At 33.6% G+C, this 27767-nt stretch overlaps 1 protein-coding gene across 3 annotated transcripts; it reads left to right on the top strand.

Moving 5' to 3' along the window:
• The first annotated feature begins 559 nt into the window (after positions 1–559).
• LOC150109174 (major facilitator superfamily domain-containing protein 6-like) lies at positions 560–23182 on the top strand. 3 transcript variants are annotated; one of them, XM_090411853.1, is made up of 6 exons: positions 560–739; positions 4427–4508; positions 9112–9208; positions 13076–14524; positions 16580–16744; positions 22269–23182. In XM_090411853.1, the coding sequence occupies exons 2-6, from the start codon at positions 4494–4496 to the stop codon at positions 22460–22462; spliced, it is 1920 nt and encodes a 639-aa protein (XP_090267979.1). In that variant the 5' UTR covers positions 560–739; positions 4427–4493; the 3' UTR covers positions 22463–23182. The 3 variants fall into 3 exon arrangements, with proteins under 3 accessions (XP_090267979.1, XP_090267997.1, XP_090267987.1); XM_090411871.1 differs by lacking the exon at positions 560–739 and adding an exon at positions 2823–2951; XM_090411861.1 differs by lacking the exon at positions 560–739 and adding an exon at positions 2830–2981.
• Positions 23183–27767: the final 4585 nt, after the last annotated feature.

The raw sequence follows: 27767 nt of genomic DNA, 5'->3' as shown, positions 1-27767 counted from the left end.
GTGTGTGTGTGTGTGTGTGAGAGAGAGAGAGAGAGAGAGAGAGAGAGAGAGATTTTTTCTTCATGGAATTCCTTAAAATTGCAACCCACATTCGTGTGTATTTCAAATTTTCAAACTAAACAAGAAATCATCAGACTTCACTATTTGAGAGACTGATGCCTTATAAATTACCGAAGTTTAATAATCACAAGTATCGTGAGAAAAAAAAGTCTATACCAGTATTAAAAGCTACTCATTCATATACTAGCAAAATATCCTTGAAAATAGCATAGTGTAACTGTAAGTTAACAATAGCATCAACAATATCACTCGCTTTTACAACCACGAATGTACAAACAGGATATGTTTTGATTCTTTCTGCGCCAATATTTAATGCGTTAAAACGATGTTTATATAGCTGAGATCGATCATATATACGAGTACTTAGAGCTCAATAAGGAGTAGAATAAAATGTGCTATCATCTGAAGGCATGCTGAACAAACACATAGGATTGATAGTGCTCTCTCTCTCTCTCTCTCTCTCTCTCTCTCTCTCTCTCTCTCTCTCTCTCTCTCTCTCTCTCTCTCTCTCTCTCTCTCTCCCTCTATTTTACTATTAGGTCTAGTGTATTATACTGAAATCTCTATTGGGCGACAACATATCTCCTGGCTCTCAAATGCTTTACAGTTCGGCTGAACAAGCGTACAAAGATATTAAGAGAAATAAAGTACAGTTAACACAGGATATGGATATATTAAGGTATGTCGCTTTAAATTAGTTTTATGCTTCAATTTGTGCTATTTTAGAAATAAATCTGCGCAAAAAGTGAATAAAGGGTGTGAATAAAGGAATAACATACTGACTAAAACGCACAACCATAGACATATAACTGTTTCTATAGTTTCAAATGAATACAACGATTTTGATTTAGTCCACTCAATGGAATGATTATATCGATTAGGAAAAAATCAAAGACCCCACAATTAAAAAGATATATCATATTTCATTTAAACTGAATCTATCATTAATTAAGAATGCATTAATACATCGAGATAATACAACAGGAAAATTAGGAAATGACAGAGTTTTTAAACTTGAGCGAAATCGTGTATATGCAAACAAAAAAATAAAGAGAGCCTGAAAAATTATCAAAAGTAATTCGATCTGAAGATACATTTAGTACATTTTTCTATTTTCGTTATTCCTTTTCTGTAAACGAGAGAATTATTCATTAGGTGTGTCAATTATGAAGTTGTTCATCACTAGCTCAGCTACTCTATATCTTAACCATGTGGTTAATGTATTCAACTAATATCCAAAATTATCTTGATTGATAGGGCATATGTTTTAATGGAAGACTAAAAATTAAAAGAAAAATAGTATTTTTGCATTGTTCACTTGAAGCATTTCAAATTTGCTATTCCGCTGTGGAGAAAGTGTTTGCTTTTTGGTCAGTCAGTTTGCTCATTCCCACAGTTTTCTTCTGTTGTTGGTCATTTGTCCTAGTAACGTTAATTTCAAGTAATGACATACCTATTATACGTCATTATAAGTAACGAACTTCATCCGATCCGATCCTGTGGCTTCCTCTCTTTGAGAGCGATGCAGCTGATTACTAGGAAGATAATGACGCAAGGTGGTTTCCCGTTGCCTTCCTTGCCGCATTTCTATGACTGTAGCCTGTGTGCTCACGGGTTCGGTTTGCCTGCTTGTGGGATGAAAAACCGCAGATAAACTGGTGGAAAAAACCCTACTGTCCACGCCGAAGACCGGCTAACTTGGTTATGGCTGAGGAAGATCATTAAGCTCCTCACGTCGTCGACAAAAATCGAACAACTGATTTCATACAGCTTAAAAATTCATTAAAATGTTAGCTCAAATATCCTGAAAACTTGAAAAAGGCACAAGAAAAAAATAAATTGACGATAGAATGATGACTCCTCAGAAAGGGATAGCTTTATTGAAGAATAGAAAATGAAGTCTAAATGGCTGATATTTATGTTTATAAATCCATTTGTCGCCCCTACGCCAATATATTTGATTCTGTAGTGATAAATAGTCGATTATGTACTGTCTTTTTTGTAGAGAGCTTAATAAAATATAACCCAACAAATTTCATAAGTCATCAGACTTCCATCGTCAGGGGTATTAGCAAACGTCGTACAGAAAAGAGACTAGAAACAGTTAATTACACATATCAGATATTATTAGAACTTTACAATTCATACATATAAATAAATAACCAGAGAATAAAAACGTTAATTTGTGTGTTACATTTTTGTAAGATTATTTTTATTTGGTATGATTGCAAGTTGCACTTTTCAAACAATAAAAAGAAAATGTTTCTCTGTTTACAAAAATGTTCTTCCAAATATTTATGATCGATTGTTGTAGAAGATTCATTCTAACAGCTATCTGGAAAAGCTTGAATTTAACCCGTAGCTAGTCATTAACGGAAGCAATGTGTTTTATTCTCCGATGAATCTCTAGAGAATAAATTTGTTGTTAAATTGATAAGTTTTCTTTGCATGTACATGAAACTAGTATAAAGAGGACTTATTCTATTGCGCGGTGTATATTTGGAAATTTATTTTCAGTTTGAGCAGAATTATTATGAACATTTCGAATAATTTCGAAATTTGTATTAATTTTTGAATGCCTAAAACAGTAAGGTTTCTACAGTTATAGATTTAATCTTCTTTTGAAAAGACGTAAGTAGCGATAAAGTCGAATTACGTTGGCGTAAAAAGAAAACAGTGAAACAGAACATCGCGTGATGTTATTTTTTTATTGACTGCAACAAAGCTCAACGAAGCTCATGCCGTGCTTTTATTCAACAATTTAAACTAATACTGCATAAACATACGCAGTTTTACACGCGTTTGCTTTCTCTGCTGCTATAATGCTAATTTTCCAGAACACCTAACCAGTGATATGTAGATAAACATCGCTTCCATTTAGACGATGAAAGGTATTTATTTTCATTAGACCCGAGCGTGCTGTAAGTATAAATTACCGTGGAAAGTGTGGGCTGCTAAAAATATAATTAAATTTACTTGCCTGTTTGCTGTTTACATATTTATTTTTACATAATTTAAGAGTAGTGGGAACGTAATTTAAATTTTTCATTAGTGAAATAATAATTGTTGGCTGATCGAACGCTCTGTTGCCCCACTTTCTCCATTTATAATCTGAAAGTGAAGTTACATCTTGCTATTTTTGTAGTATGAATGGCAGAATTGTTATTTCCATGTTTAAATTTCTTTAGCTGTTGATATGATTCAAAGTTTCGAATAGATATCGAAGTTTCTGGAACGAAAACGAAAACGAAATAGAAAGAAGAAATGGAAATAAATAATTTACTGACTAAAATTAATTATTTTCAACCGACATTTCCTACTTTCACAATGCTAGACGCACACGAACAATTCATAGCCAGGGAAGACAAGGAATGAAAATCCTTTCGTTTTTTTATTTTATTTTATTTGCATACCGTGTCTTCATTGAGTGCGTATTGTTCAAGTGCTTCTAACAATGCTAGATTGAGGTAGAGAAACGTCGGGTGTAAATAGTCAAAAAATTATTTGCATATTACCCTTACGTAGTTTTTGTTCCAGAAACTTCGAAACTCTCTCTCTCTCTCATCATAAATAAACCATAATCAATTTTATACACGCTGAGTTCTAATTACTCATTCAATACACTTTTGAACCACTAGTAGCATCTATGCTTCTTTCCCCACGTAGATTTTCAACTAAATGTTGATTAATATACCCACTTATCCATCCCTCCAGAAAATGATATTTACATTGCACTTCGCCAAACACTGGTATTCTAGCTTTCGATAAATGCTCTGCAAGCTAGCCAGTGTAATATCTGTATTTCCATTTTCTCAATTAGGCTCTGTAGTTTTGTGACTTTTTTTTGTTTGTTTGTGCAATAGCAATATCGGTTTTAATTTTCGCAACATAATATAGCATGCATTACATGTTTATGAATTAGTCAACGATTCCGAAAGGCAAATGTAGCTTGCCTTTCAATCTAAAAAAAAAAAGAACATGGATTAGAATCCTATCAAAGCGCAAACTACAAGTTAGGAATCTTCATATTAACTTTGCAATTGTTCTTTTACTAAAATAATTAATTCTATTGCATTTTGTATGTTAGAAAAGTATTATAAGATAAATTTAAAAAAACAATATTGTTCGAAAATGAAAGATTTTTCACGGCTTCATTTATAAGCGAGTGAAATAAATTAATTTGGTCCTCATCTTAACATGTAGTTCATTTCCTTTTTTTTTTGTTAATTTTTAACAATCTATTCTAATATTAAAAATCTTAATTATAAATAGAGATAATTTGTGCATAATTCATGTAATTTCTATAGAAAAAACTATGTGTAAAAAAAGTAATTAACTTATTCCAAGAACTTTTTCTTATTTATAGGTGAATAAAATGAAGTGCTCACTGGCACTTGATTTTCTCTTGGTATTCCTCTAATAATAGAATTAATATGGACGCTGAAGAAGTAAGTGCATTGGTTGTTGATAAACAAGTATGTTGTTAATCAAAATATATCATTTAAAATATTTCATTTAGCATTAGCAACTACAACGACATCATAACAATTTACAAATTAAGTACACTACGCAGAAATAAGTAGAGCAATCCCTCGATTAATGCGCTTAATGCGTTCTTTAAAACAGGCGCATTGATCGAAAACGCACTCATCGAATATAATAATAACGTATGGGAAAAAGTATAATTCGTTCCTCAAATTTATTTTTTGACCCTTAATTTTTTTTTTTTATACGAGGATGGTCTGAAAAGTTCTCGGCCTCGACTATAGATGACAATACTATCTGCACGATTTTTTTTTTCTCAGTTGGTACATCTGTCATAAGCATCCATGTGAAATTGCAAGAGGTGATTCTATCAAGTAGTTTGTTTTATACAGCTGTCTGAAGCAAATGCGTTGTCTGTATCTCTTGAAATGGATAAAATTGAGTATCGTGAGGTTATAAATTTTTTTGTAAAAGAAGGTTTAACGCCAAAAGAAATTCATTCGAAGTTCATAAAAGTTTAGGGCACTCTTCATCTTCGTTTTCGACAATTAAGAAATGGGTTGCCCAGTTTAAACGTGGCCGTACCAGCCTTGACGATGATCCACGTGAAGGACGTCCAAAAAGTGTAACTACACCAGAAATCATTGATCAAGTGCACGATATGGTGTTGGATGACCGGCGAGTCAAAGTGCGTGAAATTGCTGAGTCTTAGGATATATTTTGCATGAAGAATTGCATATGAAAAAGCTTTGCACAAGATGGTGCTGCGCTTGCTCACAGTAGATCAAAAACGCACTCGCATGAAAATCTCTGAACAGTGCTTGGAGCGTTTTAACAAGAATAAAAATGGTTTTGTGCGTCGATTTATTACTACGGATGAGACTTGGATTCATCATTACACACCAGGATCCAAACAGCAGTCAAAACAATGGACAAAAGCCGGTTGTTCGGTACCAAAGAAGACAAAGTCGTTTCTTCAGGAAAAATCATAGCATCGGCGTTTCGAGATGCTAAAGGCATTTTGTTTATTAATTATATTGAAAAGGGTAAAACAATAACCAGGGAATATTATTCCGATCTTTTAACCAGACCAGATGAAAAAATTCGCGAGAAAAGACCCGGTTTGCAGAAGGAAAAAAAATCATCTTTCGTCAGGATAATGCATCTGCCCACAAAGGTGTTTTGGCAATTGGAAATTAAGGGATCTGCACTATAGATTGTTGGACCATCCATCCTATTTCCCAGATTTGACTCCCTCTGACTGCTATCTCTTCCCCAAACTAAAACTCTTTCTCGCTGGTCAGCGTCTTTCTTCGAATCAAGTGTTGATTGCGGCTGTAGAGGGATATGTTTCAGATCTTACTGAGAACCACTACAGGGACGGGATAATGGCGCTGGAATTAGTGTATTAGTCTTAAGAGAGATTATGTTGACAAATAAAATTAATTTGAAATTATAAATTCGTTTTTGTTTTCATTGTTAGGCCGAGAACATTTCAGACCACCCTCGTGAAAGAATTAGTTTATATCTCAGGGCCTAGTTAAAGGAAAACCATGAAGGTGAAAGAAAATAAAACATATTCAGAGTATAAATTTTTATTCTGCTTCTTAACAAAGAATTGATCTAACGTAGTTTGGCGGACTCTTTTTTTCATATGACGGTATAGTCCTATTGCCTCTTCTACTACTGCAAATTTTATTGGTTCTCTCTTCATCAGGGTCAGCCTCTAAGCATTGCTGCTTATAAACTTCGATTGAACGAAAAATATTTTCGAACTGCTTCTGCGAAATCTCTTTGGGGTTGTCAGTGATTATATTTTCTTCATATTCTTCAGGATCTTCCCGCTATGCATCTAAATTTAGTAGGTTGGAATCACTCAATTTCTCAGAATGAGATTTATTTAATTTGATCTATTTGAAAAGCTTCTAAAAACATTTGCACAATGTGGAAGACTGTACTTCCAAACTGCTAGCATATTGCTAGCAGTAATTTCATTCGACTTTGCGACTTTATAATCAGGCTGAGATTTCTTTGATTTGGCCAGAAAAGTCTTGAAAGGCATTTGCTTCCAACAAGGCCGGTTTCATCGACATTAAATATTTTTTGACCCCGTCTTCTATAATTTTCTTCAAAATCTCTGGATAATGTGCTGCCACCTCCTTATCTGCACTTGCAGCTTCGCCTGTGATTAGAACATTATATAGGCTATTTCTCTTTATGAAACGCTGAGATCACCCAGCATTAACGTAGAATTCTTCTTCTTCTTTTCCATCATTGATAGCCCTTTCTTTCAAGATTGCAAAGAGACTTGATGCTTTTGATTTAATAAGGTCAGTGCTTAGCGGGATCCATTTTTGGTTACAATCTTTGATCCATGTAGAAAGAGGTATCTTTAATTCAGTCATTATAATACTTTGATTTCGATTGGTCCGCATGCATAATGAACTTGAAGCAGCCTTACCTTTCGATTTGAATTCAACAGTTTTGCTTAAATTGCTCTTATAATTGATTCGCCCATTTTTGTGTTCCTTCTCCTATCTTTGCTCTGGACTCGGCTTGTTCATTTTTCTTTATTCTTTAGTTTTTCTTAAAATGAGATTACTTTTCGAATCATTTTCATACTTCCCCTTTTTTGCTCACTAATTCTTCTACTCATGATGAAAGGTTGGAAAAATACTTTAAAATAAAAAAGTAAGGAAATAATTGTAATAAGGCACGAGATATGATCATCAAAATGCTATGTAATTAGCAGACGACATAAAGTTTGGCGGTAAATTTGGAACATAGCGTATAGCGTATGCAAACAGTATAGTACTATATGCCATTAAAATAACTTTGTAAAATGTTTTAAATCGATAACTAAATTATTTCACCTTTTGATTGATTTTTTTTTTAAAATAGTTAGCCATAAACATGTATAGATATGAGATTTTTAAAATCTGTAACATTTATTTTTAAGATGTACATAGAGTAATCGAATTTTAGAGGCTCTCTAATTGAATTTGGGTATAGAAAAAAAATTATAGAAAAAAAAACCGGGTGATTTGTGAGTAGAACGTTGAACGTTCGTAATTCCAATCCAATGAATGAATGGGAGAGAAGGGGGGGGGGATTATTACGGATACATGACAAATGCCTGAAGTCAGAGTGCATCATCCCGATTGTGCAATTCAGTGGTGGATGTTTTGGAACCAAGATGTTTAATTGTACTATCGGGCATGCCACACATCCGTGAAACTGTCAGAGTATACGAAGCACTGCATCCTATACTTTGACAGTTTGACGGAATTAACTTTTGCATCTTTCAACGTAACTCTATAGAAGGCAATGATCTCATAGATTTATCATTTTCTCAAACCAGCAAATTCTTGACTAGTTTCTTTTCGTTAGGCGGAACAGGAAATTTGGCTGAGGGTCAGACCGTTGCATCCATCAACGGAACAATGGCGGTCATGTTCAAGGAAGATTTCTCCAAATTAACTGACTCATACTATCACACACACCGGCAGAGAGCATGACTGTGGCGGTAGCAAGAGTGATCAAGGTCACACCAGGATCCCCGCGATATTCAGATATATGCAGTTCTGGTTCCTTAGAAATATATTGTTGTCTTAATACTTATTTCGGCATGGCTTACGTCCATATCGAAGTACAGTGTTATCTTTAGGATTACTAGAAAAGTATGCATTGTACTATTTAACAGCATCACGCGAGCATTTTTTGATTCCACGAAAGAGCATTGTAGTTACCGGCTGAACTACGGAGACTTAACTTCGCTAGTAAAGCTGAATACTTACGGATTTGGATTATTTGGATAAAACTTCACTTAACAATAAAGTTCTGACGGCAAACTTTTATCCTTCTGCACGTATAAGTGGCTAGTTTTAGCTTCTGTGAAGCGATACGTTAAATATCAAGACCCGACATTTCTTTAGTTTTTGAGGTCTTCTAAGTATGGGCATGTCCAGGGTGAGAAATTATAACTTGACAGCGAAACTGACACGCTCTGGTTCTTCCTTCACAATCCACTTTGTTCATAATTATTAGGTTTGGGAGTACGTTGTCTTTTAATCTTTTCGTCAAAGTTCCTTGATCCGTCTCTGGTCACAAGAGACTTTGCAATTAGGGAAGCGATAAAGCTATGAGACCCTACACGTATGATGTATGCGAACTGCGCGTGTTTTATGGCAGAGAGTTTTCAGGAATATGATTCCTCCTTCATAAACTCACCTACAGCTCAATAACTAGTCTAATGGTTTCTTGAATCCTAGATAGGATTCAAGCCAGGAGAGCATTAGCTCTTTTGGGTGCTCTACGGAGATGCGGTAGTTCTAATCTGCTTTTTTAAACATCCTTTTCCCTCTGTGTATCGAAAATCTTTCGCTATTTCTGAAATAATCGTAATGCTGAAATGTGTCAAAATTTTTGTAAGACTTTCAGATTTTATCTGCGTTAATTTAATTTTTTTTTGTTTTTGAAAAATAAGAAGAAAATATGATGTTATATTTATATTTACAAAATATGCGTTTTATTAATCGAAATGAATATTATTGAATTCTTGTACAGAATTCTTCGTCTAGAAGTTGCCATTGGATCTGCAAATTCTTTAACGTGAACAGACGTCTGATACCAATAAAACTATTACAAGGTTGCTGGTTTGGAGGTAAGATTTATTAGTTTCTGTATAAGCAATAACAGCCATGTTAATTAAGGCAAAAAAATAAACATTTCAGAAAGTATTTATGAGCATTTATTATTGGAACAGTTATTAATTAATAATAAAAACAATTGTGTTAATTGAAATTTTATTTGGAAGTGGAGTAATACCGTTTTTTGTTTGATACCGATTTTTTTTTTTTTTTTTTTTGATAAAATCACACGCACTCAAAAACATTGGGATACATAAATTAAAGCCTGATCGGCTGAAATGTTTGCATTCCCATGAAAGAAATTGATTTTTTTTAAATTAAAGAATTAAGGATAAACGAATTAAATTTAAACTTGGGAGAAATATCACTTCAGATTAGCAAAAGTTTATATTGCAGCCAATCAATAAAATAAAAAATTAAGCATAAATGGAAGTGATCCTCTTCGTACAATTTTATTTCCATAAACTCAATTTTTTTGCGTCCATCCGGGTAATTTATTTTTTCAAGGCCCGAAGAATAGTACAGCGGAGCTGTCTGTGTATAAAACAGGTTTCTGTAAGTACATTTTCACTGTATCCAGTGTCAGTCTTGTCACTTGTTGATTGCGATAGCGAATTCTACCCGTATTGAAAGCTTTCACAGCAATTAAAAAAATGTGTCCGATAAAAAAAAAAAAGTATCTCCTGGTAACAATACAGGTAACCCTCGTATAATGCGGATGTTAGGTTCCGCAGAAATGCCGCGTTATATAAATCGCGTTATGCGAGTCTCAGATCACATAGAAAAAGTAGGGTTATGTTCCGAAATCGTTTTTTTTTTAAATTATATAAACAACAATGACATATCCAACAAAAAAAAATATTTTTATTTAATTCAGGTAATTCATGTAAGTTAAGAAAACATATAAACTATGAAACAAATACGTAGTATAAAAGTATAAAAATTACAAATTGTAATTAAGCTTCATTGTACATAATGCATAAATGTTTTAGACAAAATAAAATAGTGCGTATTTTAATCTTTCATAGCACGAGGATTTGAGGATTGGTTAATAAACATTGGTTTCGACATGTAATCACCTGATGCATTACTACAAAATAGCAGACTAATTCTATCTTTGGAAACTTTGAATCCAGGAGCTGATCTTTCATTTTTCGAAATATAAGTGTTTTTGCACTTTTTTCCAATATAACCCGTATTCATCCGCATTGAACACCTAGTCTGCACTATAAATGTTTATAAACTTTGAGAGTGTTTTGTTTAATAAGATTTCCATCCATAGGAATTTTCATTTGAGGTGCAATCGTCTATCGAAATCATTAGAGATTTCTCCATTTTGCAATTAGAATATCGCGTACACGAGCAACGCGCTTTGCACTTATCGTTGACCCAGCAATAAACACTTTCTCGGATTGTATGTTCATTTTGTTTGATTGGTCGAATTGTTGATTCATTTAAATTCAAAGTCTCTGCAAAAACTCCTGGTTTTTCTCCATGTTTCAACCGATCCAAGATTTCAAATATTTTTCTTCGAGAAAAATTAATTTTGTTTTTAATGTTGGTTTTTCCCTTTCGTTGCAGTTTGTGGCCATTACCATAAAAATAATTTTTTACACAAAAAAGCAAGCATTACATATTGCATGTAACTCACCAGAAAATAAAGTGCTCAGCTGGAGATGAACACACATGATTTTTAATGCACTTTCCTGGCAGAAACGAGGATAATTTTCAACAATAAATGTTTCACGGCAAACAATTGAGGTACATGCGTGCTAAAGGGTATTTCCCCTAATATAAATTAGTTACTTATAATTACATGCGGGATACAGGCAGACACAAATTTAACGAAGATAAAATTTGATTTTTGAGTCGCGTGGTGAAAAACATACGATAAAGGGTTACTACAATTTGTAGTCCGTGTTTTTATCAGGTTACTACAATTTGTATACCGCGTTCAACAAGGGTTACTACAATTTTAGACCGCGTTGTATAAGTACCGCGTTATACGAGGGTTACCTGTACTCGCTTCATTCCGCCTCCCACTCCGTAATTTTCGCTTATCACTTCCAAATATAAGCTTTCAAACCAATTTTATCCTCAGTCAATCCTCAAGGAAGTATCAGAGAAGTTTGTTACTATAGCAACGCTCAATTGTCTAAGCACTGTCTCGTCTCCCATTTCAATAACAAGTTCTCTAATCAACACTTCTATTCTTTCTGAGTGGAAGGATGTACACTGTTGATGACAGCTTGCGATATAAAAATATTAAAAGTAGCATTCGCCTTCTAACCATATATTTTGTCCCTTTTGTCCCTTTTTGGAATCAAATAATTAATTCTCACTGATAGTTTCCTTTGTGACATCTGCATTGTCAGTTTTATAAACGGGATATTCCATAAAATATTAGTGAACCGATGCAGTATCGTTGACTGGTTTAAAGGATGATGCATGCAACGAAAACATTAAAATTTATTTCCTGTAATGAAGCTGCACAAATGTTTGATTTCTAGTTACAAAATAATTACGACACTGAATTCTGTTACATATTTAGACGTTTCTTATGGAACGCCTTTGTTTAATCCAATAAGATTGTTCTTCTAATACACAAAACAAATTAAAGAAGAAATATAGATCCGTTTTAATCACAAAGCAGCCATCTAATCCAGCGGGTGAATTACTGACATGCCGTGTAATCCATTTTCTGTTATGGTATGAAGAATCTCATGCGATGGAAAGGCAAACTTTGGCATGCGTTGCTACTTATTTTAGGTCGAGTCAAGTAAGGAGATCAGAGGCAGCATCTGAACTAAGAAATTGTGTCTATCATCTTTATCCGGGCATAAATGTGAAATAAACTGAATCATATAAAATTTGTGTTTAATGTCGATTGCATAACAGGAGTGCCTGTCTAGGAATTCTAGGTCATTCTCGTCCAAAAAGTTAAGTTCCACAGTTCTCATCACTAGAAACTGCTCTGAAGTTAATTGAAAAACATTAGCTAAAAATCTGATGCAAATAAAGCAACATTCCAACTTTTAACTAATTCACTACCAAATTTAGATTTCTAAATACCTTACAATAAAGTAAAAACACAGCCATTCGTTCGTTTCGAAAAGCTAATTAACCGGATAACTGTTTAAGGTTTAAGGTAAAAGTCTGTTTAAGGTAAAGACTAGTTCCTTTCTTGGATTATATTGTTAGTAGCCAAATCAATGCCAGCATTATTTTTCAATTATTTTTTTATTTTCTAATTTGGGAATATAATCCTTCTTTAGACGTTTTTTAAAATAGCAGTTATTACTTTGGCTTTTTATAAATCATATTAATTTTAATATTTTTATAAATTTAACATTTAAAAAATATTTAATTAAAATTAACGTCATTTATAATAAATTTTCAATTATACAATATTTAAACGAAAACATATTTTACCTTTCATAATATGACATTATAGGCTAAATTAAGATTTTACGTTCTTACTTGTAGGGCAGATCCATGCAGCTCGTTTAAATCAAGCATAGTTTCCACTTAGACTCTGATAAGGTCTTTCGTCAGCATATGGCGCTTGTTTCAAGTTTCCCACGAACTGCCTCGATACGTCCCCGTTACATATTAGGCTTAACAACGTGTCATGGCCAATTGGCTTCATAGAAGCCTAATTAATACTGCGACAGGACAGTTAATCCTGGGGATGAAAACCCAAGTTTTCTAGAGAAAAACCCCTCGGTCTGATGCAAGGCTATTTGTCATCCTGTACAGTTTTTTAGATCAATCATTTAGTGTATTTTTATTATTTCTTTTAATTAGTGTTGTAATGACATTTTAGCACTAGAAATGTTCGCTAACATTGTTACGATCTTGTTTGTTTATTGTTTATATAGCGTACGTTGCCCTCATGCCTTTTTTAGTTATACATTTGAAGGTCAAAGGACTCACAGTGCAGGAGACATCCTACATCTTAGCTTTCTTACCAGTCCCCATGATCTTGGCTCCTACCATAGTGGGTCTGCTCATCGACAAGACAGGGAAGTTGAAGATTGCTTTACTGTTTGTGTTAGGAATATGTGCAACTGTAGCGAATGCCATTTACTTCATTCCAAGCATTCCTCCTCCTCAGTGTACTTCTCTATCAGCAAACAGAACCTTAACATCTACTTCACACGGCTTTATTACACCAAAAGGAGAAGAGTGCTTTCAAGACCTCAACGAAACGTACGACATCAGTGTAATACTATGCAACGCCACCTGCCGGAATTTAGAGATCTGGCGTACTATAAGGCTATGTTTTGGCAAAGACAATTATCGTATATGTGATGAAATTGAGTTAAATTCCAGCACTGCAGAAAAACACAACTTAACTATACACTCCGATGGTTTAATTTCACCCACCGTTTGCCTTTATGAAGTAGATATTGTCAAGCTGAAAAACTGGACTGTCTATGGAGAGATGACGTTCTACCCACGTATGGAAGTTAACGGTTGTTCAGTGTTGTGCAGTTATAAAAAAATCCCAGAAACGACATCATTTAAGAGTGACTTAATGACTGCTTGCATACCTGACACGAAAGGAAAAGTAATTACGGTCTCCCTTTCGTTCTTTCTTCTCCTTGTTCAGTTTACTTTTGCCACCATCTGTTCTTGCATGGTGCACCTTTCTACATTAGTTATGACCAAACTTCAAGGAGGAGATTATGGGAAACAGCACATCTGGGGACAAGCAATGATAACGATCACGTCGCCAATGTCCGGTTACCTTGTTGATGTATACAGTCGGAAAAAGAAACATCTGGACTATGCCCCGGCTTTCTATGTCTACAACGGACTCGTGCTTCTGGCAGTACTCACTACAGTATGGTTAAAGTTAGAAATTCCCCCTTCAACGCGTATGTCCCGAGAAGCCGTGAAGCTTTTAACGAATCCCGAAGTGGTTCTATTTTTCATAGCAGTTTGTCTTCTTGGAGCTCTATTTGGATATTTAGAAAGCTTTCTTGCTTGGTTCTTAGTAGACTTGAGCAGCCCAACACTGACTATAGGACTCATTCAATCCATCGGAGGATTGACTTCAATAGCTGCTTTGTTGTCTTCTGCTTGGGTAATAAGAAAATGTGGCCATGCAAACATTTTAATATTCGCATTCTTTATGTACGTCATTCGCTATGTCGGGATTTCATTTATCAGCAATCCTTGGTGGGTATTGATTTATGAAATGATAAGGCCCCTCTGTTATGAATTTTTGTGGATCGTCATAGCTGGTTATGCTGCAAAACTGTCTCCTTCAGAACTTATTACTACAGTCCAAGGAATTACTATGGGAATCCATTTTGGAATAGGTAAGCATTTCTTAATATTTATTTTTTTATAGAATAAGAAAGAAGATTTTGCTTTCTGTCTGTCTTCTATCTGATATTTATTTTGAATGATTTAAGATCACTTGGTTAATGGAAAGATGTACACAAAGATCAAATCAAATTGTTAACAACGAGTTCGATCCATCTCAGAAATAATGGCTTCAGACTTCGGTTTTCACTGGGTCGTGCTTCTGACAATGAAATTGGGAAGCCAACATTGGTTTATGACAGCTGAATTTAGCCAATGCTTCACATTATACCTCCGAATTCAAATGTAGACCAATGCCATAAGCTAATAGTTAACTATTCCATGAAATACTTTTCAAGTTTTATTTCCTTTTTTTCCCTTTGATCTTTTACCTTTTTTAATTTTTATAGGCTAAAACAGAAAAATTTAACACAAAATTACTATTCTCCAAAAATTACGTTCAATCATCCAGATTGTTAAATTCTTAATATAAGAAGGAAATATTTGTCCCTGATGTAAAATAAAAATATTAAAATAATAAACGTTTCGTAATATATATGCAGATATAAATGCAATGCAAAAATAATGTAGGAAATCCAAATAATAAAATCAAAATTATTAGAGAATAACGCCCAGCTCTCTCTCTCTCTCTCTCTCTCTCTCACACACACACACACACATACACAGACACAAAATCGAAGTTTTCAGTGAATGTCATCACTACTTCAAAATAAAAGAAGTTTTCATTATCATGAAGAATAATGCTACATATTTATAAGAATTGAAGGATTATACACACATATTTTGATTGGTTACACCGTAAGGTGAGATTATGAGACAGATAACATGACTATGTTACTGGTTCTGAAAAGTAGATAATAGAAGTAACACAGAATTCAATAACCCTTCGAATATAGTAAGATTCTAATGAAAGTAGTAATCTCTCATTTGCTCATAAACTGCAAATGTTACTACCCAATATGTATACGAAACTTTGCTCTTAATGAGACAGCATTGAATGCAAGTGACTGAAAAAAAGGTAACGAAGTTGCCATGGAAATGTAAGAACTGAACTCCTTTATGAACTTATTATTAGCTATCATCATGTGTAGTTTTTAGACCAATAAGTTAATGTATTTTTGTTGTTTATTTTAATTAGTATTGTAATGAAAGTTTAGCAGGTTTATTTGGTGCAGAACATAAAAAGCTTATAGAGCTTCGCAATCAAGTAATTCGGTATTTCAATAAAACCTTTTTTTTTTCTTTTGGGCGTTAGTGATATTCTGTGAATTTTAGGAAACAAAACACACTAATCACAAAAATATTAAAACAAAATATCATATTCAAATTCCTCATACGTATCCTCAAGGAGTGTACAGGATATTATGATTGTACTAAATGAAAGGCTTACATTATCAACTTCCTATCGACAAGTTTGCTCCAAATTAATCTCTTATCTGCCAGGTCTTCGATCGAAATATGAGATCTGGCTCCAATATTAGTCTGTTAAGGCACACCTAACTGCATCAATCCACCAAGATCTTGATCTTTTTCTGTGATAATTTTCCTGCCATCCTGGCATTAAATACGTTTTCTTTTTGCTAACATTCATCTTCATCCTATTTAAATGATCATACCACCTTAGATTATTCTTAGTGTTAGGTTATTACTTTGCTAACACATTCTTGAATGCTAACAGTGTTATTTTTCTTCATTAGATCTCAATTTTTAATTTAGCTGATGATACCTGTTCATAATTTCTCTAATATTTCTAAAATCTCGATGTCTATTGTCTCTGGTCATTGATGAAGTGTTTTTTTTAGCCAAGTTCTCAGATCTATAAGTCAAAATTGGTTTGAACGCCTTCTTGCACACAACTGCTTTAGTATTTTGATTAATTTCCCCTTATTTCATATAAATTTATTCAATTGGCTCTCCACCATTAACAGCTTTTATTCTGTTATGCCTATCTTCATATTTAATATGCCATCTTCGCTAAAAATTTTGTCTGGTGTACCGATGTTTTCAAGGTTCCTTCCTACTTTTATAACCACTTCTTTCTCATTTAGGTCGTGGTGTGGGAAGTCTTATTGGAGGAAGCCTCATGGATCACTTTGGAGGAAGAATTGCCTTCCGCGCTTATGGAATAGCTGCTGGAATCTGTGGATTTCTTTATTTAGCAGCATACTACTTGTTATTGCCATTTTGTATTAAAAAACGTCTGCAGATATCAGGTAAGGAAAGCAATTACTTTATAAAATCTTAGTCAATTTTTATATAAATCAGTAACTGTATTTAATATTTGATTTTAAAACGAATATTTTGGTATCATATACTGAAAACGTAGGTTCAGTTTTACATTTAATACAATGAGTATCTTAAAAAAAGGGATCGAGGAAAAATTACCATTTATACATAAAATTTAGTCATGATGTTATCTGTTGACTGGCCAGGAAGACACAATGATTTTCGGAGTCCGTAATGATCGTGAATATATATCATAGAAAAGATCAGCATTGTATTTTTCGATTTATAAAAATTGGGTTTATCTTCAAGTAAGCCACATAAACCAGCTAGACAACACAACTTCTTAAGAGAAAGAGCGCGCTAGAGAGAGAGAGAGAGAGAGAGAGAGAGCAAATTATTTGGCATTAGCATATATGTGGGCTGCAGTTCACATATATGCTAATACAAGTGCACTTGTAATTACTAAATTTTTATTGAACTGTATTTTCTTTATTTCGCCTTTTTAAATTGTATTTTTATTCAAACTTTTTTTTTTCGAAAAAAAAACAAACAAACTTCTACTTTACGAGATGACATTATTTCAGATATGCCGGATCCTTTTTATAGTGTCATACTTCCCGGATGTACACAGGAGAAGAAACCAACAGTTGAGATCATGCGAAAAAAACAACTATGAAGGCAAATTAAAATTAGCTAGGTTAATATTAAAACAAATTACTGAAATTATTGAATATTAAAGCAGTGGTATTTTTAGATGTTTGTTTTAAAAGTCATTTCTGATGATTCATCTACTTAAATCAACAAATATCTGAAGTTATTTAACAGAGAAGAAAAGTTTAGATTAATCAGAATTTGCCAATAGTCGTACAAAGACCTTAACATACATGTGGCGAAGAAAATTTAAGTATGAAAAATCAAATACCCAAATTACGTATCTCCAAATAGAAAATAACAGTAAAATCCTACAATTCATGAGAAAACAATTAGACGTGTGTTGCAAATTTTAAAGAAACGCCGGCTTGAAGTGTGTACACGCAATTAACAGGCATAACACACTGGTCTTACAGCCAGAGTTACTTCTGTACACGATAGCCCAATAGCTCAAAGGCATGTGACGGGCGCTATTGTGAAAGTAGCAGTGAAATTATTACTTTAGTTTGCGTTAGCGACATTAGATGGCACTGCACTCGTTCAGTCTGCGTACAAGCTGTTACATTCATGGATACCACATGTAAAGTGTGCTTTTCGCAAGCACTATATACAGTTTAGCATTATATATAAAGCTTATTATCTAAAAGGGTCCACATACTTTCCAGCATAAAATACAAACATCAATAATCTCACATAATCACCTTCCGTTTCCTTTTTTTCAAAGTGATATTTACAATGATAATCAAACAAAAAATCAAACAAGGCACTAAGATAAATTTAAAGTTCCCTTTTCTTTTGGAAATTCTTTCGCTATTCTTGAGCATCATAGAATAAGTCGTTTCTTTCATGTTTAAATATTTAATCAGAACCAGACTCGCTGCTCAAATGTATTTTCAAGAAACTATCCGTTACTTAGGGAAAACTATATTATCTATTTTTCTTCAGTTTTATCTACATTTTCAACTAAGCGTCCGTTAAAAGGAAATTCGTGCGCTAATTTGGGAAAACTGTTATCTTCTAAGGCTTAAATTTTTTTCTTATACTATATTCATCATCAGAACATCTCCGAAGGACACATTCTTGAACTGAAAAAAAAAAAAAAAAAAAAAGAAAAAAAAAACCTGTAGTCGAAAATTTTAGAATTTTCTTTTCCTGTTATGTTGTCAAGTTCCACAAAGAGAAATTCAGAAATGAGCCCCACCTTTCTTTTTTTTTTTTTTTACTTTCTTGATACCAATAAATACCGCACGCACATTTTAGACGGAAGATGATTTTTATTGCCAAGTGTAAGATTACTTACCTACTTAATGGAGGCGCTAAGTGACTTTAAAAAGTTCTATATTGATCGCTAGTATAGAGTTTTCGGACTATGTAAAAATAAAATAAGAAAGGTAAAAAAATTATAAAAACTAAAATAATACTAATTATATGAAGAGCCAAAGGCTTCAATTCAGCGACATGAACTTATTTAAGTTAAGGGACATTGCATCCCATATTGTTTCTCAGCCGAATAAGAAATTCAAAGAGTTTAATGCCGAATATAGAAACTATATTAAGTTCGGCGATTCCAAAGCAAATACCTGGATAGTGCAGCACCTGACCCATTTGGTAGTGCAAACTGAGGCAACTCATAGTAAGGGGGAAGCAAGCTCTGATCACTATTCTTGGTATTTACCCATAATGTGAACTTAGCTCCTAGGAGCTGTATTACTGTTCTACATTATGAGAGAAGGTCATATTTAAGTTTAAAGTAATATTTTAAAAATATTCTTATCTTACTCACGGTACTAATGTATTACACATTTACAACCTTTTATGGATGGTAGTCACATAAAAATAGTTGTGACAGACGGGAGCTAGATATATACATTTTTTATATAAACTTTATTAGTGAAATATCATCTAAAAAAAGAAATATTAGATTTTTCCTTAAATGTTTACTTATAAAATAAGACTAAATTTTTCCTTTCTTCGTTTTATTTTATTTTATTTTATTTTATTGTAAAAATCAGCCGTTGCTAAATTTAAAAGATTTTAAAATAAACTGATGTTGCTAAATGGCGCAGATATATTACGAACATGCATAATATATATATACACTATTTTGGTCTTTTTTTTTGTAGGTCCATATTTAGCTTATACATTTAATCTAATGAGATAAACTGGAAACGTTGTAGGTACTTCTTCCAAGTTTAATAGGAAATCGATTCTATGGCTTTTACCATAAAATTCATTCCATAATTTATAAGTGCTAGAGCACAACGCCATCCGGAATAGGAAGGTATTTATCCATTAATAGCCTTCATTTCAGAAGAAATGTAGCAAAAACTGAATGCTTTTTTTTTTTTTGAAATATCAATTTTGAAGGTCGTCGGTAGTATAAGACGAAACTCTTGAATTGGCCGGAGAAGAATTATAATTCTTCAAAATGATAACAATAATTATTTTTATCAGTTTGAATACGTTCGAGAATAACAACGCACGTACCATCTACCCAACAAAATCGAAATGTCACAACGTTTAGTCTTCATTTAGAAAAACCTGGATTTGAATCTTATCTAAGATGCGAGAACCATTTAAAATGTGCTATCAGGTGCAAATGAATTATTCAGCATCATATGCATTTTTCTTCCTGAAAATCGTGTTTTCATCCTGCTGAACACACGGCCATAAGAACATGCTTAATTAACAGCCCCTGATCTGGTGTCCTCATTAGTTGCTTTGATCGTAATCCAAAACTAGACTCAGTCAAGAGAAAGAAAATTGTAACAAAAAAATTCTATTCTTTCAACAGGTGGTCTTGGATTGGTTCAACACCAACACACAACACAACACAACACAACACAACACAACACCAATACATAACACGACTAAATGAAGATTAAAGATCATCGTGCTATATGGCGCCCATATAGTACGATGGACACTTCCAGCAAGACCCCAATGTCACATGGCTCGCATGGTTCGAAGAACATATCCAAGCATTCCATGTACTCCCTTAGTAATCTAATTCTCTTGATTGGAATCCACAAAACATTTGTAAAATCATGTGGAACGCAGTCCCCGTAGGGGTGACACCATGCCTTGCACGTTCGCTGACCTCCAGGATGTTATTCTGTCTAGTTGGTCCTCCAGAATACCTTCGGACACCTTCCGTGGTTTAGATGAGTCAATGGTAAGAGATGTGTAAGTCGTTATCTTGGCCAAAGGAGGTCCAACAATGTTAGGCAGGTGGTCATATTTACATACAGTATAGTTTTAAACTGTTCAGGGTTGAGTTTTTAATATACATCCGTTGTTTTCACAAGAATTATTACGATGCTTGTACTTCAAAAGAATTGGCATTATTCAAAGAAGGCTGTCGAATGTTGGCATTTTTGTAAAAATCCAACGAGCGTGTCAAACTTTCCGGGGAACTTATGACGAGGACAAAGTTTTGCCTTATTCTATAAGTTCATATAATTACGGATAATAAAACTGAAACAACTCGATTCATTTAAATATAAATTCAAAATTCCTTTAATTTTTATCCGACAAGTAATGAATTATTAATATTCGTTTTAATATCAGAAATAATGTTAACTAGTTAATGACTTATTCATATCAGTTCGAATCATTTGCAACAAAACGATCCGAATGAAAGCTGAACTAAATCCAATGGAGGAATACACTCTTCTGTGTTTGATCGTAAATCTATCAAGGTTTATTAAATTTCATTGCTTCAGAACTGAGTGATTGCAAGATATAATTTCAACATGTTTGCTCAATTGTACATCTGCGAATAGTTCGATTCACTATTCGTAGAGGTAGAGAAAACAGAGGTACAAATAAGTACTGGAAGATTTTGACAAATGTTTTTGTGGAATGGAAATATTGGATGTCAATAAAATCAATCCCACATTGCTCAGAGATGGAGGTTTGTCGAACAGATTGCTTACATATGGATGGACATAACGAATTTAATTCAATAAGGTGCTCAAATTCATGTTCAAACAGAACCTGTAAAAGTAATATGACTTGAAATGCTAATGATGTTGATAAAAAATTAGAAAATAAAACTCAGCAAAAAACAAATTTTCCGCGGTGTTTAAAACGACGTTTTTAAAGATACCATAAACATTAATCGAATCAGTGTTATTCAGATGTAGTATGGGAAGTCAACAATATCCATTGATTGTGTTTATGATGTTCGCCTATCTCTCTGACGTATTGATTTTTTAAATGGAATTTAATATCTGATATTGTTGATACTTTTTTCCCCCGATTATTCCAAATATGACTTAATCAGAAAACTTGGTGCATAAGCATGAAATTTTATCTTTATTATATGCAGCCATGCGGAATTATATTGCTATTAGCAGTCATTGATTCCTTGTTCTAATAATCAGTTAGCTACTATAGCAAAAAACAGTACTCTCTCAGGGATACTGGATTGTTGCTATGAGAACCGCAAGTCATGACGTAATAATGAATTGGTGAGTCACTTTCATTTCAAAAAATGAGATTGATTCATCAAGACCTCACCGGCGTCATTACAAAAAATCACCATAGAAATATATTGAAATAATGAGTACGTGATATTGAATTCTGTCATTTAAAAAAACTGCAGATGATTGAGCATGGATGAAGAAGCACCACTCTTGAATTCAAATCAGAAGTGGAAGAGCAACTGTTTATTATTTTCAAGTGCTTTACCATTTTATTTCATTTATCCAAAAAATTAATTAAATTTCAAGAAGGGGAGACTTAGAGTTTATTTGATTTTTAATCGTATTTTTACCTGTAATTTTGTAATTTATTAAATTCTAGATATTGAATTATACTTCTTTCATAAAAATACGAATACTTTGTTATTCACAGGCAGAGAAGAGAATGTAACCAACCATGTAGAAGGTGAATGCGCTGAAGAAGACAATTCAGAGAGCAAAAAAGAACTCAAATCAGAAGAAACAACTCAAGCTTCTTCAGGGAATGAAGCTGATAAACTTCAACGATGTCAAGTCTGTAATAAATCCGGTTTTACTTCATTTGAGTATTACCTCCCTGTAATGTAAGACTCCATGAATGAAAAAAAGTTGCGGCTTAAAAATGTGTGATGAAGAAATATTTAGAAGTTGTTAAATTTGTAATAGCACAAACTGAATTTTTTCCCCCCACTTAATTATGTGATAAGTACGTGGTTAACAAACAGATCAGACAGGAATGTCAGTAGTGACGTTGCTACATGCGCAAAAAACGTCCCTCACAAAATTAAGGGCATTTTTTCTTTTTTTCTTTCTTTCTTTGTAATGTCATATACAGGGACGATTCATGAATAGGCACTGCGAAACTGCAACACCCCCAATTTTTCTAGATATATAAATATATTTATTAATTTATTTATATTTGCTTGTAATATTTAATTTTATCATCAAGAATCCTATACAATTCTCTTATTTTGTATAAAAAATAATAAAAATCCATCTTGTAGTAATTAGGAGCACTCATATGCACGTCATAGTGAGATGCGAGCTATTAGCGTAATGCAGCACTGCCCGTCGCGCAGTTCCACTGTTGTTTATATGCAGTCTGCGCCAGTAGTAGAGTGTTAGTAGTGCTTATCGTGTTTACTCCGTCTCTTTAAATATTTGGACATTACAATTAAAGACATAACATTTGTTATCGTTTTTATTTTAGAACATTATTGGGGTTAATGGATTTTATTTTTCAGTAATTTTGAATTATACCAAACTGTATACTTTTATCCATAATAAACAATATTGTTTCATGTTTAATTTTTTTTTAAACTTTTTACTATAATTTTGATATTTTATCTACACACGTATACACTGTACTTACAGTGTGTATATATATTTCGAAAGTTGCAGCACCCCCACGATTTCAAGCCACGAGTCGCCACTGGTCATATATTCATAGTATTTCGCAACACACACATTAGGCATCATAATGTCTGAAACAAGAGCATTTAAGAGAAATTTGAAATCCTTTAAGCACTGAAAGATTAATTTGTTTTAGCAAATTGTTGAGTAATTAATCAAGAAATATATTCGTACTATATATAATGTACACTAAGACGCCCATAAAGCAATTGCACAGCTGCTTGGGACCTCGTTAAATCTGCAAATAAAAATAATTCAAGGCGGTTCTATTTATAGAAGTTTATTTAGTGTCAGACAAACAGAGTTGTGCTAACTTCACAGCAACTTTGTAAAAGAGAGCAAGTGAAGTTGTTTTATGATTATGTTTCATTCTTGTTGTTGTTTCAAGCGATATGCAGCATTCGACTAAAAGAGGGCGTACGCAAAAACTATCCACCTACAGAGAGTGTTTAAATATCTGGTGTTTAAGATATATGGCTCTTCAAAAATGGATTTTAATATGCGAACGAAGTTAGCTGTTTGAAGGGAGAATTTCGAGAATAAATTTGTATTTACTTTTATTAATATGAGGAATGTTCAGAAATTTCGTATTGCATTTTCTCCCTCTAATAAAATACATGCTGTTAGATGTTGTCCAGTAGTTTATGACCTGATACAGATGGTCCACAGTTCGCATTCTTATAGAAAATCTTTGGCAGCGGTGTGATCTAAACATGGTATGTACACTGTTCGATTTGTTTCCATCATGATGATATCAAGAAATCTTCTTTCCATCAGAAAAATTAGTTTTGGTTTAAAAAATGTAAGTCATCAAAATGGGAACGAAGCGTTTTTGGTCCAAAGTTCATGCACACAAAGTCTGCACGCATATCACATGTTCAGCTCTTATATCAAAATTCTAAAATCGAATAGATATTCCAAAATACTATTTGGTTGAAATGACCTGACTCCAGTTCAATTTTGGACCCAAAGAATCTCTGTAAGGAATTTTCAACTTTAGATGAAGTGTCATGTCTCATACGGAGATGGATATAGTTTTCTCCTGTGAAAATATAAATAATGGCCTCATCTGTATTTGCTTCAGCTGTAACAATCAGATGAATGCGATAATCGTGACAAGAAATCATCATAGAAATATATTGAAATGATGAGTACGTGATATTTGTGATCGATTTGAATTCTGTCATTTAAAACATGCTAGGCTAATACATGTAGCCGTGCAGTAAAAAATTAGGAAGTCGAAAAATAAATAACTGATATGCAAAGTGAAAAAAATTCTTAATTAAATCCAACATTTATGTTTCTTAGCTGAATGTCTACACAAGATTAATTATTACTAACTGCTGTCATTCCACTTTTGAACTTGGAAAAGCAAATGAATAGTTCAATGTATTCAATATTTCCTATCCAGAAGCAAAGATTTTACGTCGAAGTTTCTGAAAACTTTTCCCCAGTTTCAAGAAACATTTGACGTGCGTGCTCGCGCACGCACACACGCACGCACGCACGCGCGCGCGCACACACACACACACGCATTGTTCTGTAATGTCAATTATGTTCTGATGGCGCGTAGGAATCTACAAGATCACACACACACACACACACACACACACACACACACACACACACACACACACACACACACACACACACACACACACACACACACACACACACACACACACACACACACACAAACTTATCAGGTTTTCTTCCAAGCTACAAATTGGAAATAAACGAAGAACAACACAGCAGAGTCTACTTCCCACATCATCCTTAGCAGAGGAACTTTGCATTAACTACAACAATGTCAGCTATCGGTCGGAGTGCAAAATCAAGATAATCCCGCAACATTTTCCTTTGTGTTAAAAAGACGTGCATTTCGAATCCTCTAAGACGGAAGGAATCTTTATAATAACGTTTTTCGACTAAAGGTGATGGGGTCGGTTTCAATATGGTGGTGGAAGGGGTTCTTCCTTCCGGAGACTACTAGGGTTTTTGATCCCACAAAGCAGGTAAACTAGGCATAAAACTCATTTCCTTATTCATAGCACATAACCCCCGTAACTGCTTCAGCTGAGGTCATCTACCCGATACTATATTCGAAACATGGGAAGCTGCTCATTTCCTTCATCCGTATTTTCTTAAACGTCACCTGATTTAAGCTGATAAGCTTGCAGTATAGTTTCAACTCTTCCTTGAACCACAATATCAGCATAGAAAGAAAACAATAAATGAAACGAAGTTCTGCATTACAACAATATGATATCGTTACAAAGCAGAAAATGCAATTTACCTCCCGTTTACAATTTGTAGTGCTAAAGGAACGTAATGTACAGTTAAGTGAAAAAGACAGAAATTAATCGTGGAACGAGAAATTCAGGAATTCTTAATCTTCATTCATTTTCATTTGATGAAACTGTCCGAGTTATGAAACGTTCTTGATGTGATGCTCGAGGATTGGAGACATTTTCTTTGATGACGTAATCATTTTTGGCTTTTGTTTAAAGTGAAATTAAAAGAAAAACATAACTAGTAGTTCATTATTTATTTTTGTATCGTTTTTAGTGCTGTTTCTGACAATAAATAATCGAGTTACTTAATTTACAATTTTTTATTCTCATTAAAATCTAAAACAAAGAATGATTTTTTTAGTGATCATTTGGTCGTGAGAATTAAACTTCATATTTTAATATTCAAAATAGTGTAATTCAGCAATACAACAAACAGTGGTATTCGATATGCTTTGAGTACAGCAATCACTACAAGCGAATTGTTTATATTGCTTTGTTACATCATAATCCCATTCAATACAAAACATCGCAATAATAGAAAAAAAAATCAAAGTTTAACTATGTTTACGCGGAAAGGTGACTTTGAAAAGATTGGAAAAGTTCCATGTTTCGTTGTTAGAGCAGTCCGAACAAAATATAAATGAACTCAAATTACAATAAACAAAAAACTAAAAACATGAATGGGAAAAAATCCCAAGTTTTTTTCAGTACTAATGTATTATATTGTATTGATGAGTTCTTGAGTCCATTGTTAGTAAAATCATCATTAAGGAATCGTTGTTATTATGTGTGTGTGTGTGTGTGTGTGTGTGTGTGTGTGTGTGTGTGTGTGTGTGTGTGTGTGTGTGTGTGTGTGTGTGTGAGGTGTCATCCTATTTGTTCTACGTAACATAGACCGCATGAAATTTTCAGTTTATTTCAGAAACTCTCATTTTTTTAAAGGGATAGATGAGGTTGTTCAAGATAATGCAAAACACTTAATGCTTGGAGATGTAGTAAAGGTTTCATTTACGTCATGTAGTCTAAATATTTTTGAAATTTTTTTGTAAAATGTGCAAAAACAAAAAAATAAAAACACTAATCAGGATTAGCCTATCGTACTATCAACAAAGGCCATACTGTGGTATGACAAGAAAGAAATGCCGTACACAGATCATAATTTCTTTGTGAAAAAATTCAAGGAAGCTTCAGAAATGCTTTCCGCTACTCAAAGTAGCAAAAACCAAGGTATCATTTGCATCAAGTCTGGTCATCATTCATCAAAAATCTTGTGCACACACAGTCTCCTGCAGGCCTGGGATTTTTTGCACCTTGTGTTTTAAAACGAGATAATTCCAGCTAAGTGCATATGACATCCGTCCATTGTTTAACCATTTTCAGCTGTTGATTTCATTCCAGATAGCTTTGATAAAGGCCTCCTGTCATTTAACATTTAACACATTTTTAAGAAGTATGCATAAAAACCAAACAAGTACAGAGTTATCGCATTAATATAATTCTCCCCACCCCTAATCAGTTCCGTGCTCCTAATACCGGAACTCTCAAGAATTTAATTTTGACATAACCACAGAAATATCAAAAGCTAAGTTGAATTCAGTTCAAAAAGATTTAATTTGTTGAACAACATTGAATTATTGAATTATTATTAAAAGCCTAACAATGAGCTTATTTATTTCGTATCCAAACACAAGTGGTACAGTAGTAAGTAAGTGGTACAACATGATTTACCAACAAATTTGGATACATTACAATGAGATCAGCTTAGAATTGGTAGGTGAATTATACAGGGAATAATAATTAAATATGAAGAAAAGGAAACTATACATAACTTATATACCATAAACATCGTCAGATGTTTCTCCAGTGTCTTGCATAATCAACTGCTCTTTCTGTGCAGGATATAAGGTCCTCTTTTGCACAAGGCGATGGAAGAAAGGGACAAGAAAGTCGGTGTTCCATGGACTGGGTTGTCCCACACTCGCAATTCTCTGGGTCAGTGAGGTAGCCCCATTTGATAAGGTTTTGTTTGCAGCGTCTTGTCATTCGCAGTCTGTTGAGGCTTTTCCAAGTATTCCAGTCCAAGTGGGCACCATGTGGAAGTTGTTCGGCTGTTGGAATACCAGTATTATTCTCAGGATAGAGTGCAAGCCATTGTTGAAGTTTTGTCTCTGGGAGGTTTTTAGGAG

Source organism: Typopeltis vanoorti, chromosome 2 (genome assembly GCF_054136105.1).
Source record: "Typopeltis vanoorti isolate ZY-2024b chromosome 2, IOZ_Tvanoo_1.0, whole genome shotgun sequence".
Classification (NCBI taxonomy): Eukaryota; Metazoa; Arthropoda; class Arachnida; order Uropygi; family Thelyphonidae; genus Typopeltis; species Typopeltis vanoorti.
Note: the sequence above shows the minus strand (reverse complement) of the source record. Positions and strands in the feature narration are given on the sequence as shown.

Excerpts from the sequence above, each read along its gene's own strand:
- LOC150109174 (XM_090411853.1), top strand. Across the intron at positions 9,209-13,075 it reads ACAAGGTTGCTGGTTTGGAG|CGTACGTTGCCCTCATGCCT; the intron begins GTAAGATTTATT and ends TTGTTTATATAG. Across the intron at positions 14,525-16,579 it reads GGGAATCCATTTTGGAATAG|GTCGTGGTGTGGGAAGTCTT; the intron begins GTAAGCATTTCT and ends TTTCTCATTTAG.